Below are 15,380 nucleotides of genomic sequence, written 5' to 3'. Positions count from 1 at the left end.
CTCTGCATTGACCAGACGACTTCCAGGTAAGTTGTCTACAGGCAGACGACTTCCCAAGTAAGTCGTCTGACGAACAGATCTGGAAAAAAACTCGATGTCATACCTTAAATTGGTGAGATAAGTTCCTTAGCATACATAAGGCTTCTCCAAGCACACAGAATCACAAACGAAAGTAACCCACCCAGAATCGTTAGCTTCTATGACTCTATGAACCATAAAAAATTTAGAATCAAAATCTTGGGTTTTTTTAGCTCATTGTGGAGAGAAAGTGAGAGATATGTTGTGTTTAGTTCACAAGAATGGAAAAAGAAGAAGGGTAAATCGATTTTGGGAGCATTAAGAGCTTCAAATTGGTTGTTCATGGTGGTTGTGGTATTGATGACAATGGCAATCTTGTAATTACTTGAAGATGATGAGGGTGAGAGAGTAAAAATGTCATTTTCGAAAAAAAAGAAAAAAAAATTGATGGCATTTTCGTAAATTATATGAACTTGTGGGGTGAATGAGGCAAAACCAATTTAAAAAAAAAAAAAAGTTAGTTTTGTGTTTGACTTTAAGTTATAGGTCAATTCTGCAAAAAGCCCTAAAAAGAAACAAGTGTAATGTCTCTTAGGTTTCAAAAGAAATAAACACAACGTACTAAAATAGATTTAACATGAATCCAAAGGAAACGCAACACTCACATGGCAAGAACTGAAGCAAGCAAGATAAAAATAAACAAAAGTTTACACCAAAACAGCATCATGCATGAGGGTTAGTTGAGATCCTGAAGACTCATTTGAAAAGGGATAAATAAGCGGTTTAAGATGGCTATAAAGCCTTCTTTTCACCTCTTCATTGTGTGAAATCCCTAAATCATTATGTGGTTCACAATACTTTCTGAACAATGATAAGAAGGTAGTTTTGTGATACACATCTGGTGGCAATCTGATGATAAGTAATTTAGGCATCTTCAAAACAGAGCAGACTATAAACTAAACAAAATATGAAGAGAAACTCTCAGGGATAGAAGCAAATGACCTTAAATTGTTAGACCTTGATGACATGTATCCTACAATGTATTGACAACCTATGCAATTCGTTCTCATACTAATTATGCATTGCAAACATAAATCTCTCCTTGACGATAATAATAATAGATCCTGCTTGTTCTAGTTCAAATATTTTTAGTCAAACACAAGCCAAACACTACATAGTGCATATATGTAACATGATAAAGTTAGTAATAGCGTTAATGATAGGTATTATAAAAGAGCAGATCCTTATCTGTCTTTTCTTCTTCTTCAGTTCACTCTGCTGCTACAACTTCAAGATATATGTGTCCTGGCTTCCGATCCATGGTTTTCCTTATAACTGCTTTGTGATCACGTGCCCACTCTGAAGATTCACCATTATACTTGTAACTCACGTAGAAGATTGCATTATGGGCTTTCAGCTTCTCATGGCCTTCTTCTGTGTCTTCTTTAGTTACTACAACCACCTTCTCGATCTCCAAGGGCGGGGGAGCAGTCAATTCCTACAAAAGAAAGCTCTTTTTTTTTTTTTTTTGGCAGAGAATCTCAAGGACTTACGTTATTTGTTTTTGAGTAGAACGCAATTTCCGTGAATAGATGTAGCCAGTCATTCTTCTGCCACTCTGATTCTTGCACCTGTGATGAGGTCCACAGAGCAAAAAATGTATGTTACAACTTGCATGTCAGACAAGTTGCCTTCTCAAGCTAAAAAGGATGTTGCAGATTCAAACAGTGGAAATGATCATACCACATAGTTCTTTTTATCGTCAGACGCCAATTCTTCATCAGACAACCATTTGGGCATTCCATCTTTGTAGCAATCATCTACTGCCGTATCGTATTGTAACATCCGCCCCTTCCCCATTTCCAACCGGGGTTCCTGGGCGCGGGGTTGATGACACACATGTCTACTTTCCCGACATTTCCGTGTGTCCCGTTACTGGTCCCATGAGTTTCAAGTGCGTTTCCTTTCTTACCATCGATACTTCCACTTGACGTTCTACAAAAAGGGAGAGAAAAAAGGGTGAGTAAAGATTACTCAGTGAGGCGATTCTAGACCAGTCTCCCCCATGAGTCTTTATACTGCTCAATGCGAAACGAGAATCGGGTAGTCACTACACTCAGTTGGATTCAACTTAATTAACTTGTCACATTCGTTTCATTTCATCAAGTCAAGCAATGTAATGAAATCAGTCATCACTCAATTCACATAATTCGGTTTAAGACTCCAATCATCCTAGAACTCTAGGACCTATACAGCTCAAAACGGTTCCCTCCACCCCTTGTTCTTGCTGCTTCCAGTGAAGTCGCCTGCCCTGGTAGGCCCATCACCCAGTTCCTCGGGTGCGGGCCGCCTTTGCAGTGTATTACGACCCCTTCCCGCCAAGACTCGGCGTGACACCGGCGCCTCTATTCTTAATCTGCCATTTTTATCGGATGCTATGGCCCCGCATCTCCGCCGTTTTTGAACGCTACGGCCCCCGCGTTATTTTTCTTTCCACCCTCCCGGGTAATTTACTAATCAACCAGTCATCTTTCCTTTTTCTTTATTCTTTTCCTTTCATTTTCTTAGACTCAGTCTCTCCTTCAATTAAGACGCCACCCGTTTTCTGTGTCTCACTCAATTCATTAAACAACCATTCACGGATGTCTAACCATTCATCTAATCAGACCGGTTAACGTTTACTATTATCCTAGGTTTAATTCTTTCTAAGCATCCTGACTCTCAACAAACAATCAAGAATAGATCATCGACCAATCAATCATGAGACAATCCATTTTAAGTCCTTAATCAGTATGAGCGTTCTTATGCAATATGATCTATCAACCTAGCATCAATCAGGATCTAAACAATCCTAGCTCCTCATTCAACAATATAAAGGAGCATGAACAAGATCTGGGTAGAACACATCACCTTAGCCTAGATCTGGATCTGAAATAGGAGACAAGAGAGATAAGAGGAACGAGATCTGAATCAGCAACACCCCACGGCCACCACCACTCGCGGCTGCTCACGGCGAGGAGAGAGAGAGCCGGCCGGGAGAGAGAAGAGGGAGGGAGACGGCGCGAGAGGAGAGAGAGAAGAAGGTCTTGACGGCTAGGGTTTTCTTGTTTCCGGAATCTCTGCAGAGCTTCGCTCTGGAATTTCTGATGAGAGACAAGGGAGTTGGAGGCTTGTATTTATAGAGAAAGGCAAGGGAACCCTAGGGTTTTAATCCTGATGGGCTGCAGAACGGGCCTTCCCTTTTAAACAACAAAAACTTTTTGGGCTTGAGTTTTGGGGTGTTGCAATTATCCCCCTGTTAATCGAAATTCGCCCCGAATTCCAATCTTCACGCTTTGAACACTAACATCCCAAAACCCGAGGTGAGTTCAAACACATTCAAGGGAGGCACACAATATTTTTCTTAAGGATCTTCTTTCGAAAACTCTCAAGTAAATAAGGAAGAACATAATTTCTACTCCTACGAGATGTTCCCATAATATTAACTAGTCTCTACAAAGTGGAGAAGCGCGTTTCTGCCTCGAATCAGAACCAAACACTCGGACACCTCTAGCTGACGGTTCCAGATAATCCTTCTATTGTTAATCTTCTTATGGATCCTCTTTCGGTTCAGAACTTGTGACATAAATAACCTGTTTAACAACCACGCCTTTGCTGCCATCGCCTTCCCTGCCATCCTCACCACTAAGGCAAATTCCATAGATTCCATGGCACCATTCAGCTCTCCTCGAATGTCCCTACGGAGTCTCGCCTTATAACACCGGCACTACCCCTCCGCAGGCTTTGACTTGCATTTCTCGGCCATGTCTAAGAACTCCTTAGTGTACTCTCAGACCAGGTGAGGCTTATGCCCTATCTGAACAAGGATCTCACACTTGCACGGCTCGGTACATCCTCCCGAGGTTCTTTCATCCATAATCGATGTCTTCCGCATATCCTCTTCCACTTCCACTTCTTCCTTAGAGCTCTAGATGGTTACTACCCGACGGTAAGTGCTCTGCCTCCCTCACTTGACCGGCCATCCAGTTCACCAGAGCGTATTCCCATGGTTCCAACACACCAATCAGCTTCCCCTGAATTTCCTCACGGAGCCCTGCCATATACCACTGGCACCAGTCCTCCGATGTCTTTGGCTTGCATCTTTCGGCTGTCTCCAGGAATTCCTCAGTGTACTCCTGGACTGAGCGCGGTCCTTGCTTGGCCTGCATTAGTGTCCCACACCGACGTACTCCGGTTATGCTTCTCAGGCGGTCTGCATCAATGCTAGGAATCTTCCTTGGACGTCCACGTTTCCTCGTTGGCACACTGTCCTGCATCCTAAATGGTCTAAGACTTTTCCCGGTCAACCCTGACTTCCTTGGTCGCCCACGGCCCCTCGTGGGCGGTGTCATTTCAACTTCAGGTGCGAACTGAAAAGTCCCATGGCCTTGGTACAACTGCCCATACTCTGTTTCCCGCTGGAAATGAGGCATTAGTACTTGACGCCTCACGGTCGTCTCCCGCATGTGGGCGTTCGGCTGCTCCACGAACCCCATTTCCTCCTCGTCTGGGAAGAGGGCAGGTACCATGTTACCCCACGCGTCACAGTAGGGCTTGCGAGCGTACGCCCTCGTCCCATTTGGTCCCTAGCGCAAGCGTCTTTCTCCGAACTCGTGATGCACTGGTGAAGACATCGTCTATAGTGATGCTTGCGCATTTGCATTAAATAATATCCCGGTGTAGTCCTTATCATCCATTTTTACCCCACGATGGGCCAATATCCCTAATAGTGCTTCCCATTTCTCCCCAAGCGATCCTCTAACATCCTTGTTAGCACCGGCCTTTTCGCTCCATGATGCTCCTCCATCATCATTTTTACCCCAAGATGATCCTTATTACCGTCAACCTTTTTACCCCATGAAGATCCTAGATCCTAGATCCTTATTGGTATATCCCATTTTGCTCCAAAGCGATCCTCCACCGTCCTTATTAGCATCCACCTTTTCGCTCCATGATGATCCTCCATCATCCTTTTTACCCCAAGACGATCCTTTTTACCCCAAGATGATCCTTATTACTGTCAACCTTTTTACCCCAAGATGATCCTTATTACTGTCAACCTTATAACCCCATGAAGGTCCTTAGCTCAATCCGCAATCCAGAATTGGTTTTTCCCCTTTGTCCAGCCCCCATGGTCACCCTCGGTTTCGCACCTTCCTTTCCTGGTGGCCCCACGCCAATGTGGTGGGGCCCGCGCCAATTTTTTTTTTTTTACATGGGAAACGAGTTTGACTGTAACATCAGAATGACACATCGCTATTTTTCTGCAGAGGTATCTCTTCTGTGGAGCTACACACGCCTCGGTCTTGCATCCGGCCCTCGTCCCTCGGCTTTCCCGGCCGGCGTGGTGCGGTGTTGCCGGCGAGACGGGTCACCTCAAGTTCGTATGCCCAACCTTCCATTCCTCCTTAGCCTGTCGTGCTAGGCAACTGATCTCTCTGTATACTTGTCTTACAACTCCTTGTTAACCCTTTCATGGGCCTCTAGAACTCCACCACATCGTGGTTCGAGGAATTTTTGTTGTTCTGATCTCGGCCGTAGCCTCTGCCTGTTCGAATTCTCTTTCAACACTGACTACAACGAGTCCAACAGAACCATAAGGGAAAAATGAACAATGGCGGAAACGCTGATCCCTTAAGTTAGTATTAAGGGACCTTAACCTGGCTCTGATACCAATTGTAACACCCGCCCCTTCCCCATTTCCAACCGGGGTTCCTGGGTGCGGGGTTGAGGACACACATGTCTACTTTCCTGACATCTCCGGGTGTACCGTTACTGGTCCCATGAGTTTCAAGTGCGTTTCCTTTCTTACCATTGATACTTCCACTTAAGGTTCTGTAAAAAGGGAGGGAAAAGAGGGGTGAGTAAAGATTACTCAGTGAGGCGATTCTAGACCAGTCTCCCCCATGAGCCTTTATACTGCTCAATGCGAAACGAGAACCGACTAGTCACTACACTCAGTTGGATTCAACTTAATTAACTTGTCACATTCGTTTCATTTCATCAAGTCAAGCAATGTAATGAACTCAGTCATCACTCAATTCACATAATTCGGTTTAAGACTCCAATCATCCTAGAACTCTAGGACCTACACAGCTCAAAGCGGTTCCCTCCACCCCTTGTTCTTGCTGCTTCTTGTGAAGTCACCTGCCCTGGTAGGCCCATCACCCAGTTCCTCGGGTGCGGGCCGCCTTTGCAGTGTATTACGACCCCTTCTTGCCAAGACTCGGCGTGACTCAATCTTACCGGCGCCTCTATTCTTAATCTGCCATTTTTATCGGATGCTATGGCCTCGCAACTCTGCCGTTTTTAAACGCTACGGCCACTGCGTTATCTTTCTTTCCACCCTCCCGAGTAATTTACTAATCAATCAGTTATCTTTCCTTTTTCTTTATTGTTTTCCTTTCATTTTCTTAGACTCAGTATTTCCTTCATTTAAGACGCCACCCGTTTTCGGTGTCTCACTCAATTCATTAAACAACCATTCACGGATGTCCTACCATTCATCTAATCAGACCGGTTAACGTTTACTATTATCCTAGGTTTAATTATTTCTAAGCATCCTGACTCTCAACCACAATCAAGAATATATCATCGACCAATCAATCATGAGACAATCCATTTTAAGTCCTTAATCAGTATGAGCGTTCTTATGCAGTATGATCTATCAACCTAGCATCAATCAGGATCTAAACAATCCTAGCTCCTCACTCAACAATAAAAAGGAGCATGAACAAGATCTGGGTAGAACACCTCACCTTAGCCTAGATCTGGATCTGAAATAGGAGACAAGAGAGATAAGAGGAACATGATCTTAATCAGCAACACCCCACGGCCACCACCACTCGCGGCTGCTCACGGCGAGGAGAGAGAGAGCCGGGAGAGAGAAGAGGGAGGGAGACGGCGCGAGAGGAGAGAGAGAAGAAGGTCTTGACGGCTAGAGTTTTCTTGTCTCCGGGAATCTCTGCAGAGCTTCACTCTGGAATTTCTGATGAGAGACAAGGGAGGTGGAGACTTGTATTTAAAGAGAAAGGCAAGGGAACCCTAGTGTTTTAATCCTAATGGGCTGCAGAACGGACCTTCCCTTTTAAACAACAAAAACTTTTTGGGCTTGAGTTTTGGGGTGTTACACGTATCGTCCCAACAATCATCCACAGCATCGTCACCTTTAAAAGAGTTCTCTGTAAACAGTTAGTTCTTTGTAAACCAGAACACAAGACAAATATTGGTGATATATTCTTACATTTGATTCTGCAGGCTAAGGTACTCCACATAACGGGACAGTTTAGAGAAGAATCATCGCATAACAAGGTCTGAAAAGAGAAGACCGAATCAGAGGCAGGATCCTTGGCGTCCAAAGTTACGTAGAAGTGGACGTCTGCAGTAGAGATAACATCATACTTTTCCCAGCGCACAAACTCGAAGTTTCTTCCCTGTCTCAAAGCAAAAAAACAATAGAATAAGGAATGAAGGCAACACTCAACACATCAAGTTGAAAATACATTTAAACAAACCCTAACCATTTTTAAAACTTAAAATCATGCAATCCACCATTTTAAAGAATGATTCCTTCTGAAAATTGTGGCAGTAGAGTCCAAGTCTACCATAAAGAGCGTCCCCAAGTAGACTTAATTAGTCTAGACGGATAGCTACAGTTATCCACATCAAAACCCTACAAAAACACGAAGAAAAAAGTATAGAAAAGATCATCAAATCATCCACTGGAAAATCCAAAAACGAACCTAGTAATCAAAATCGATATACATATATATACAAGCAACAACATGATAAAGAATTCGAAGAGAGATTACAATGGCCAACCCTTCTTTATTGAAATCGGGATGGTTTGGAACAACATCCAAACCGAACAACTTTAGCAGAGCCTTCCGCCTTCTTTTTTCCCTTCGCAATGACTCAAAATTCTCCATAACCTCCTCCAACTCTGACCAAGCTTGCCCTAATTCTCTCAAATCTCATTTCATTAAAAAAAAAAAAGGTTAGATTCGATGCTTTAGCCACGTCGTTACGAAGTCATTTTAAATATATGAAAAAGAGTACAAAACAAAATAAACTTAGAACGTTTTCAGCCCACGCACCCGCTCAAAACAGTTGTGTTCTTCCTTCGGTCTGCTTCTCGAGGGATCTGAAAAGATAAGATAATTTGGTGATATGAGGGACGCGTCACCAGATTATGATCCTGAGTATGCCCGAATCGCAGCGGAGGTTCTCCGAATTTTCTTAATCATCTTCTTAAGGCCGTCGCTTCCTTTCATATATCACTAGTGCTTGGTTCTATAATATATTTTTTGATTATGTAGGTGAGAGGAGCAACCAGAAGATGAACAAACTGTCTCCTCCTATGATGATCCGGCTGATCGAGGGTGGTCCACATACCCAAGGTAGGAACTGAGATTTTGGGGTCTTCAAAACATTTTTTAAAAACTTTAGTAGTTTTTTTTTTCAATATTTAGTGGTCTATGTATGTAAAAATCTCCAAAAAGTTTGAGGGTCAAGGTTTAATAAATAGAATAGAACAAAATCTTATTATAACTATGTGTATTCAATTTTATAAGTATATGGTAGTTTTAACAAATTCAGAACATATTATATACAAAAATCTATGTTTTAATAGGTATTTAAGAAATTCGAATAAGTAATTTTAAACTTATAGAATTAATTAAAAAGAAGATGTGAAACTGAAGAAGGGCAAAATCAATTAATATGTAAATATCATAACCTACTGAATACTATGCTTATATACTTAATTTTATGGTTTGTTATCGTCATGTCGCCAAATTCCTCTTCTTAAAATCCTTTTAAGTCTTGGAAATCAAATATCTGTTGGTGATACAGTGACAGCTTTCATGAAATATAAAACCATGTATTTTCTAACATAAACACAAATTTTTTAGGATGGGAAAATCAAGTCGACAAAAAGAAACAAGTGTAATGTCATCTCAGATTTCAAAAGAATTAAACACAACATACTAAAATAGATTCAACATGAATCCAGAGGAAACTCAACACTCACATGGCAAGAACTGAAACCAAGCAAGATAAAAATAAACAAAAGTTTACACCAAAACAGCATCATGCATAAGGGTGAGTTGAGATCCTGAACGCTATAGAGCCTTCTATTCACCTCTTCATTGTGTGAAATCCCTAAATCATCACGTGGTTCACAATACTTTCTGAACAATGATAAGAAGGTAGTTTAGTAATACACAACTGGTGGCAATCTGATGATAAGTAATTTAGGCATCTTCAAAACAAAGAAGACTAGAAACTAAACAATATATGAAGAGAAACTCTAAGGGATAGAAGCAAATGAGATATTGACTGACCTTGATTCCAGCTTGTTGACATTTTTTTGATAGTCCAGTATCCGACCACTTTGCGTGATCGACTAGCCCACCGCAGCTTGTTGACATAGTAGAACTTAAATTCTTAGACCAAGATGACATGGATACTACAATGTATTGACAACCAATGCAATTCGTTCTCATACTAACTATGCATTGAAAACATAAATCTCTTCTTGACGATAATAATGATAGATCCTGCTCGTTCTAGTTCAAATAGTTTTAGTCAAACACAAGCCAAACACAACACAATGCATATATGTAACATGATAAAGTTAGTAATAGCGTTAATGATAGGTATTATAAAAGAGCAGATCCCTATCTGTCTTTTCTCTTTCAGTTCAATCTTCTGCTACAACTTCAAGATACATGTGTCCTGGCTTCCCATCCATGGTTTTCCTTATTATCGCTTTGTGATCACGTGCCCACTCTGAAGATTCACCATTATACTTGTAAATTACGTAGTAGATTGAATTTTGGGCTTTCAGCTTCTCATGGCCTTCATCTGTGTCTTCTTTAGTTACTACAACCACATTCTCGATCTCCAAGGGCGGGGGAGCAGTCAACACCTACAAAAGAAAAAAGTTCAACTTCTTTTCTTTTTTTTCTTTTTTTTTTTGGCAGAGAATCTCTCTCAAGGACAAGGACTTACGTTATTTGTTTTTGAGAAGAACGCAATTTCGGTGAATAGATGTAGCCAGTCATTACCTGCTTAGTTAACATGTCAGACAAGTTGCCTTCCTCAAGCTAACTCAAACAGTGGACATGATCTTATTCTTACCACATAATACTTTTTATTGTCACGTGCCAATTCTTCATCAGACAACCATTTGGGCATTGCACCTTTGTAGAAATCATCTACTGCCGTATCGTCCCAATGATCATCCACACGATCGTCACCTTTAAAAGAGTTCTCTATAAACCAGAACTCCCATCGATATATATATATATAAACACTACAAAAACATCCATCGGTCTTACATTTGATTCTGCAAGCTAAGGTACTCCACATAACGGGACAGTCTGAAGAAGAATCTTCGTTTAACAAGGTTTGAAAAGAGAAGACCGAATCAGAGACAGGATCCTTGGCGTCCAAAGTTACATAGACGTAGTCGTATGCAGTGGAGATAACACTAAACTTTTCCCAGCGCACAAACTTGAAGTTTGTTCCCTGTCAAAAGCAAAAAAACAACTCATAAGTAAAAGGGAATCAAGGTTACACTCAAAACATCAAGTAGGAAAATACATTTAAACAACACTCACTACAAGAAATATTGGTTTTGATAGCAGTAGAGGATAGCGTTTTTTGTCTTTCTGCTATGGTTGACATACCCGTTTGTTTTAGATAGCGTTTGTATATTTTGAAACGCTATGACAGAATAGTATATTTGGAAACGTTATGATAGCGGATGTCTAATAGCAAAATAATTAAAACGCTATGTTTGGTTTATCTAATCTAAACCCTAAACAAGTTTTTAAACCCTAAACTCCAAGTATAAACCTTAAAAATCTTATGTTCTCATACTATAACTTCAAATCTTGAATTTTAACTCAAATTTATTCTTCTTAAGTTTAATATATAACTTCCAAACACACAAACCTTAATTCCTCAATCAAACTCTATACCCTAAATCCTAACATGAAACATATATAAACCATACATCCAATACATATAAATTTCAAATCTAAAATTTTATTAATCTAACAAATTTTAAATCTAAATCTTAATCACAAATCCTTATATAGTAACTATAACCCTTGTACTTTCAAAATGTTTAACCCTAAAATCATAACATAAAACACTTTACACAAACTAATTATAAAAACCCCATTATGCAGTTTTTGAAAATCATATAACCACAAAAATCTAATCAAAATTTATATTTCATATGTTAAATTACAATATATAATCTTTACATTTAGGCAATTTATAAAACAATTAAAAAGAAATCTGAAAACAATTTTATTGCTTCTTTTTATGACCATTGATTGATTCTAATCTAAGGGATTTTTCTTTTGTCTATCTCCAACCTTCTCTGTCATTGGTTAATTTTTTTTCTTAAAGATCACGGTTCTTAGCCATTGATGCAACGTAATCCAAAGGCCACAATTTAGTCTTTCTCTTTCTCACTTATCTTCCCTTATCTTCTCCTATACGACTTTTTATTTTGCTTTCTTCAGCAACAACATCGACAATTAATCCAATGAGGGCAAAGCAACTGGTTGTTGGACCACCATGGAAGAAGAGACGATGGCACCGGTCTGAGTTCGTCGCTGTCGTCACCGGTCTCGAACTCGGAGGGAGCATGGTGGTGCTTAGTAGCGAGGGTGATTTCTGAAACGGCGGCGGAGAGTGGAGGCGTGAAGAGTTCGAGGTGGTGATGAAGTTTTGTCAAAGCAAAGCCCTCGCAACATCGCAGTGCTCATCCTCTTGTCCGGTGACGTTTTAAAACTCCTGAAGCAGGTTCGATTGTTGTGACTCTCTCTCTCAGCATCTGTGTTTTCTTAATTTCTGGTATTGATTTTAGGGTTTTCAGATATGTTTATCCAATGATTCCTTTTTTTTTGGAAAGCCAATGTCAGGATTACACAGGTGAAGTTTGGATTGTTCTTTTAAGATGTATCCTCGGATTTGATTAGTGAATCACGTGTTCTGTTCTGAGACTTTCATTTGATTCTTAAGATGGCAAAGGAATCTAGCGGTGGTGGTGGAGGTGAAGCCGAGCAAGAAGAAGAAGAGAGGTGGAGAAAGAGAGACGACAAAGACACACAAGGAAGAAGAGGATACGGCAAGGTGGATGGGAGAAGACAACACATGCGGCTGAGAAGATTAGATTTAGGTTTATTTTTTAATCTGGGTTTAGGGTCTTTTTAATATTGGGTTTCGTTTTTGTAATACAATTTTAATTAATAAATTAATTTTAATTATAAATCAATTTTAATTTATAAATCAATTTTAATTTATAAATTGCTATTTCAATATATATTTTTTAAAATTTTTTTTATTATTTAATAAGATAATAATAACGAAAAAGAAACACTATAAAAAATATTTAATTGCATACACAGAAGCGCTATAATATATAACAATAAGATAGCAGTGCAAAAAACCGCTATCTAATGTGTCTGACCTACTATGACGGACGATGATACAACGCTTCATAAACCGCTATCGTATCGTTAGATAGCGTTTTTCGTCCGCTAATAAAAGTCTTTTTTCTTGTAGTGACTTAACCATTTTTAAAAACTCAAAATCATGCAATCCATTTTAAAAGAACGCGACACACGGTTTATAATTTTTTCACCTCATCATGTTCAATATATTAGCTGACAACAGGAAAACAAATTCATATAAAACAAATGGTATTAGGAAAACTCATGTTAGTATAATATCTTCAATCTTTTTACATATGAATTTAACTAAAATCTTAATGCCAATGTTTTACACAGCATAATAATGTATATGAAAATCCTAAATAAAGAAAAACTTAAAGACTGTTCTCCCCCCCCGCATTGTATAACATTGATCGACAGAGGTGAAAGTTTATTTACCCAACAACAATAATATTTTGCAGAGCAATGGAAAAAAAAAAAGACATGAAAACGATACCTTCTGAAAATTGTGGCAGTGGAGTCCAAGTCTACCATAAAGGGCGATGTCATAGTCATCGCCCCAAGTAGACTTAACTAGTCTAGACGGATAACAAGAGTTATTCACATCAAAACCCTACAAAAAAACACGAAGAAAAGTATCAACCTTCTTTCTTTTATTTTACACGAAGAGATCATCCACTGAAACGACCTGGTAATCAAAATCTGATATAACAAGCAGCAACATCATGATTACGAATTCGAAGAGAGATTACATCGGCCAACCCTTCTTTATTGAAATCGGGAACGTTTGGAACATCCAAACAGAAGAACTTAAGCTTAGCCTTCCGCCTTCTTTTTTCCCTTCGCAATAACTCAAAATCCTCCATAACCTCCTCCAACTCTCTTGCCAAGCTTGCCCTAATTATCTCAAATCTCATTTCAGAGAAAATTAATAAATACTTTCGTTCTATGCTTTAGCTACGTCAATACGACGTCATTTAAAATATATGAAAAGGAGAACAAAAAAAAAATTAAAAACTTAGACCGTTTTAGTCCCCACGCAAACGCTCAAACCAGTTGTTTTCTTCCTTCGGTCAGCTTATAGTGGGATCTGAAAAATTAGGGCTTGAAGAGATAATACAGTTTGGTGATATGGGGGACTCTTCGCCAGAATATGATCCTGATTATGCGCGATTCGCAACGGAGGTTCTCCGAATTTTCTTATAAATCATTTCTTTATAGTGCTTGGTTCTATAATATATTCCTTTGGTTATGTAGATCCGAGCGCTATTGAAGGAGAACGGAGAAGATAAACAAACGTTCTCCTCCTCCTATGATCCGGCTGATGGAGGGTGGTCCACATACGTTACAGATGCCAACGTACGTAACATCTTGAGTTTTGTTCATTTCTCCTCTCACGTACCTGACTTTTGTTTTTATAATTCACTATTAGGCTTTCTTTGCTGGTAGAAGGATAAAACCTCAAGCATGGCGTGTTCATTATGACAGAGGCCTCTGCGCTAGACTTGCACTTTACTGTTACAATCTTCAGAATGGCACAGCTTACGATTTTCAGGTTATCATTCAGATACATGAGCAGAATCGCCTTTCCTTCACCAAGTCTTTCATACCATTTGACGCCGTTAATCCATCCGACCCTACTTCTCCCCTCACTTTCGAGACTTGCGTTAAGCATATAGATGATCAAGTTACACACGTCCCCAATTTGTGGTGGGAGACTCACATTTGCAGGGTGGAAGGTAGTGATGAGGCTGATTATGAGTGGAACGATGGAGCAGTAAATGATTATTACAAAGGTGAAATGCCTAAATGGCTGTCTGATGAAAATCAGCAACTATGCTATGTGGTAAACTCTTTTGCTTTGCGTTTAGTAGTCAATTCATATATGCACAAAATCATTCATGTGTTCCATTGTTGACTATTGGGTGTGTGGATCCATAGGTTAAACAATCTGTTGGGAAAAATTACCCAATATCGATGAGATGAAAATGGGATTTAGACAACTAAGAGATTTAAGAAGAAGACTCTTTATAATTTTGGAAAGGGTTTACTACAAAGATTTTGTTTTTGGAAACTCTCTCTTACAAATATTTTCTCTCTTTGTTTTCTCTCTACTTAGATGATTACAAATGGTGCTAAGCACCCCTATTTATACAAGTGAAGAAGCAAACTCTAACATGTTCTAGATTTCTCTAAATTATTATCTTATTTCAAAATATCTAACATTAATTATTCTACTCCATAACTTTCTCTCTTCTTCTCCATAATTCTAGATAATTCTTCCTCATTGTGCTCTTCTTTTGGGCTTTTAATATGGACCATGATTTTTGTGTTTTGGGGTAATGGAGGAAAAAACCAACAAATCTCCCCCTTTCCGACTTAGCCCGAAACCATTGTCATTCCGATGCCTTTGCAGCAATCTTCAAACTTCTTGATCGGTAATACCTTGGTCATAAAGTCTGACCAGTTTTCGTCGGTGTGTACCTTTGTGAGATGTATGAGCTTCTCTTCCAGAACTTCTCGGATCCAGTGATGTCGGATATCAATGTGCTTTGAGCGAGAGTGAAACGTTGGATTCTTTGCTAAGTGAATAGCACTTTGGTTGTCACATAGCATGTTGTACTTGTCTTGCTTTACTCCCAGCTCAAGCAAGAAGTTCTTCATCCATAGCATCTCCTTGCATGCTTCCGTTGCTGCGATGTACTCCGCTTCCGTTGTGGATAAGGCAACACACTTTTGTAATTTCGATTGCCAGGAAACAGCTCCCCCTGCAAAGGTAGTCACAAATCCTGATGTTGATTTCCTTGAATCTTTATCACCAGCCCAATCTGCATCAGTGTAACCGTT

The 15,380-nt window shown here is 39.8% G+C and overlaps 1 protein-coding gene and 1 pseudogene across 1 annotated transcript; both read right to left on the bottom strand.

Moving 5' to 3' along the window:
* Positions 1-1,275: 1,275 nt before the first annotated feature.
* LOC106302188 lies at positions 1,276-7,985 on the bottom strand (annotated as a pseudogene).
* A 1,748-nt stretch (positions 7,986-9,733) lies between these two features.
* Positions 9,734-13,399, bottom strand: LOC106294047 (UPF0725 protein At5g63820-like). The gene is made up of 6 exons (XM_013729662.1): positions 13,286-13,399; positions 13,030-13,146; positions 10,401-10,590; positions 10,185-10,319; positions 10,072-10,130; positions 9,734-9,988 (listed from the first exon to the last, which is right to left on the bottom strand). Exons 1-6 carry the CDS (start codon positions 13,397-13,399, stop codon positions 9,761-9,763), a joined length of 843 nt encoding a protein of 280 aa, XP_013585116.1. The 3' UTR covers positions 9,734-9,760.
* Between the last annotated feature and the right edge of the window lie 1,981 nt (positions 13,400-15,380).

This window comes from Brassica oleracea, chromosome C1, assembly GCF_000695525.1.
Source record: "Brassica oleracea var. oleracea cultivar TO1000 chromosome C1, BOL, whole genome shotgun sequence".
NCBI lineage: Eukaryota > Viridiplantae > Streptophyta > Magnoliopsida > Brassicales > Brassicaceae > Brassica > Brassica oleracea.
The sequence above is the reverse complement of the archived record's forward strand: the minus strand, read 5'-3'. Positions and strand labels throughout refer to the sequence as shown.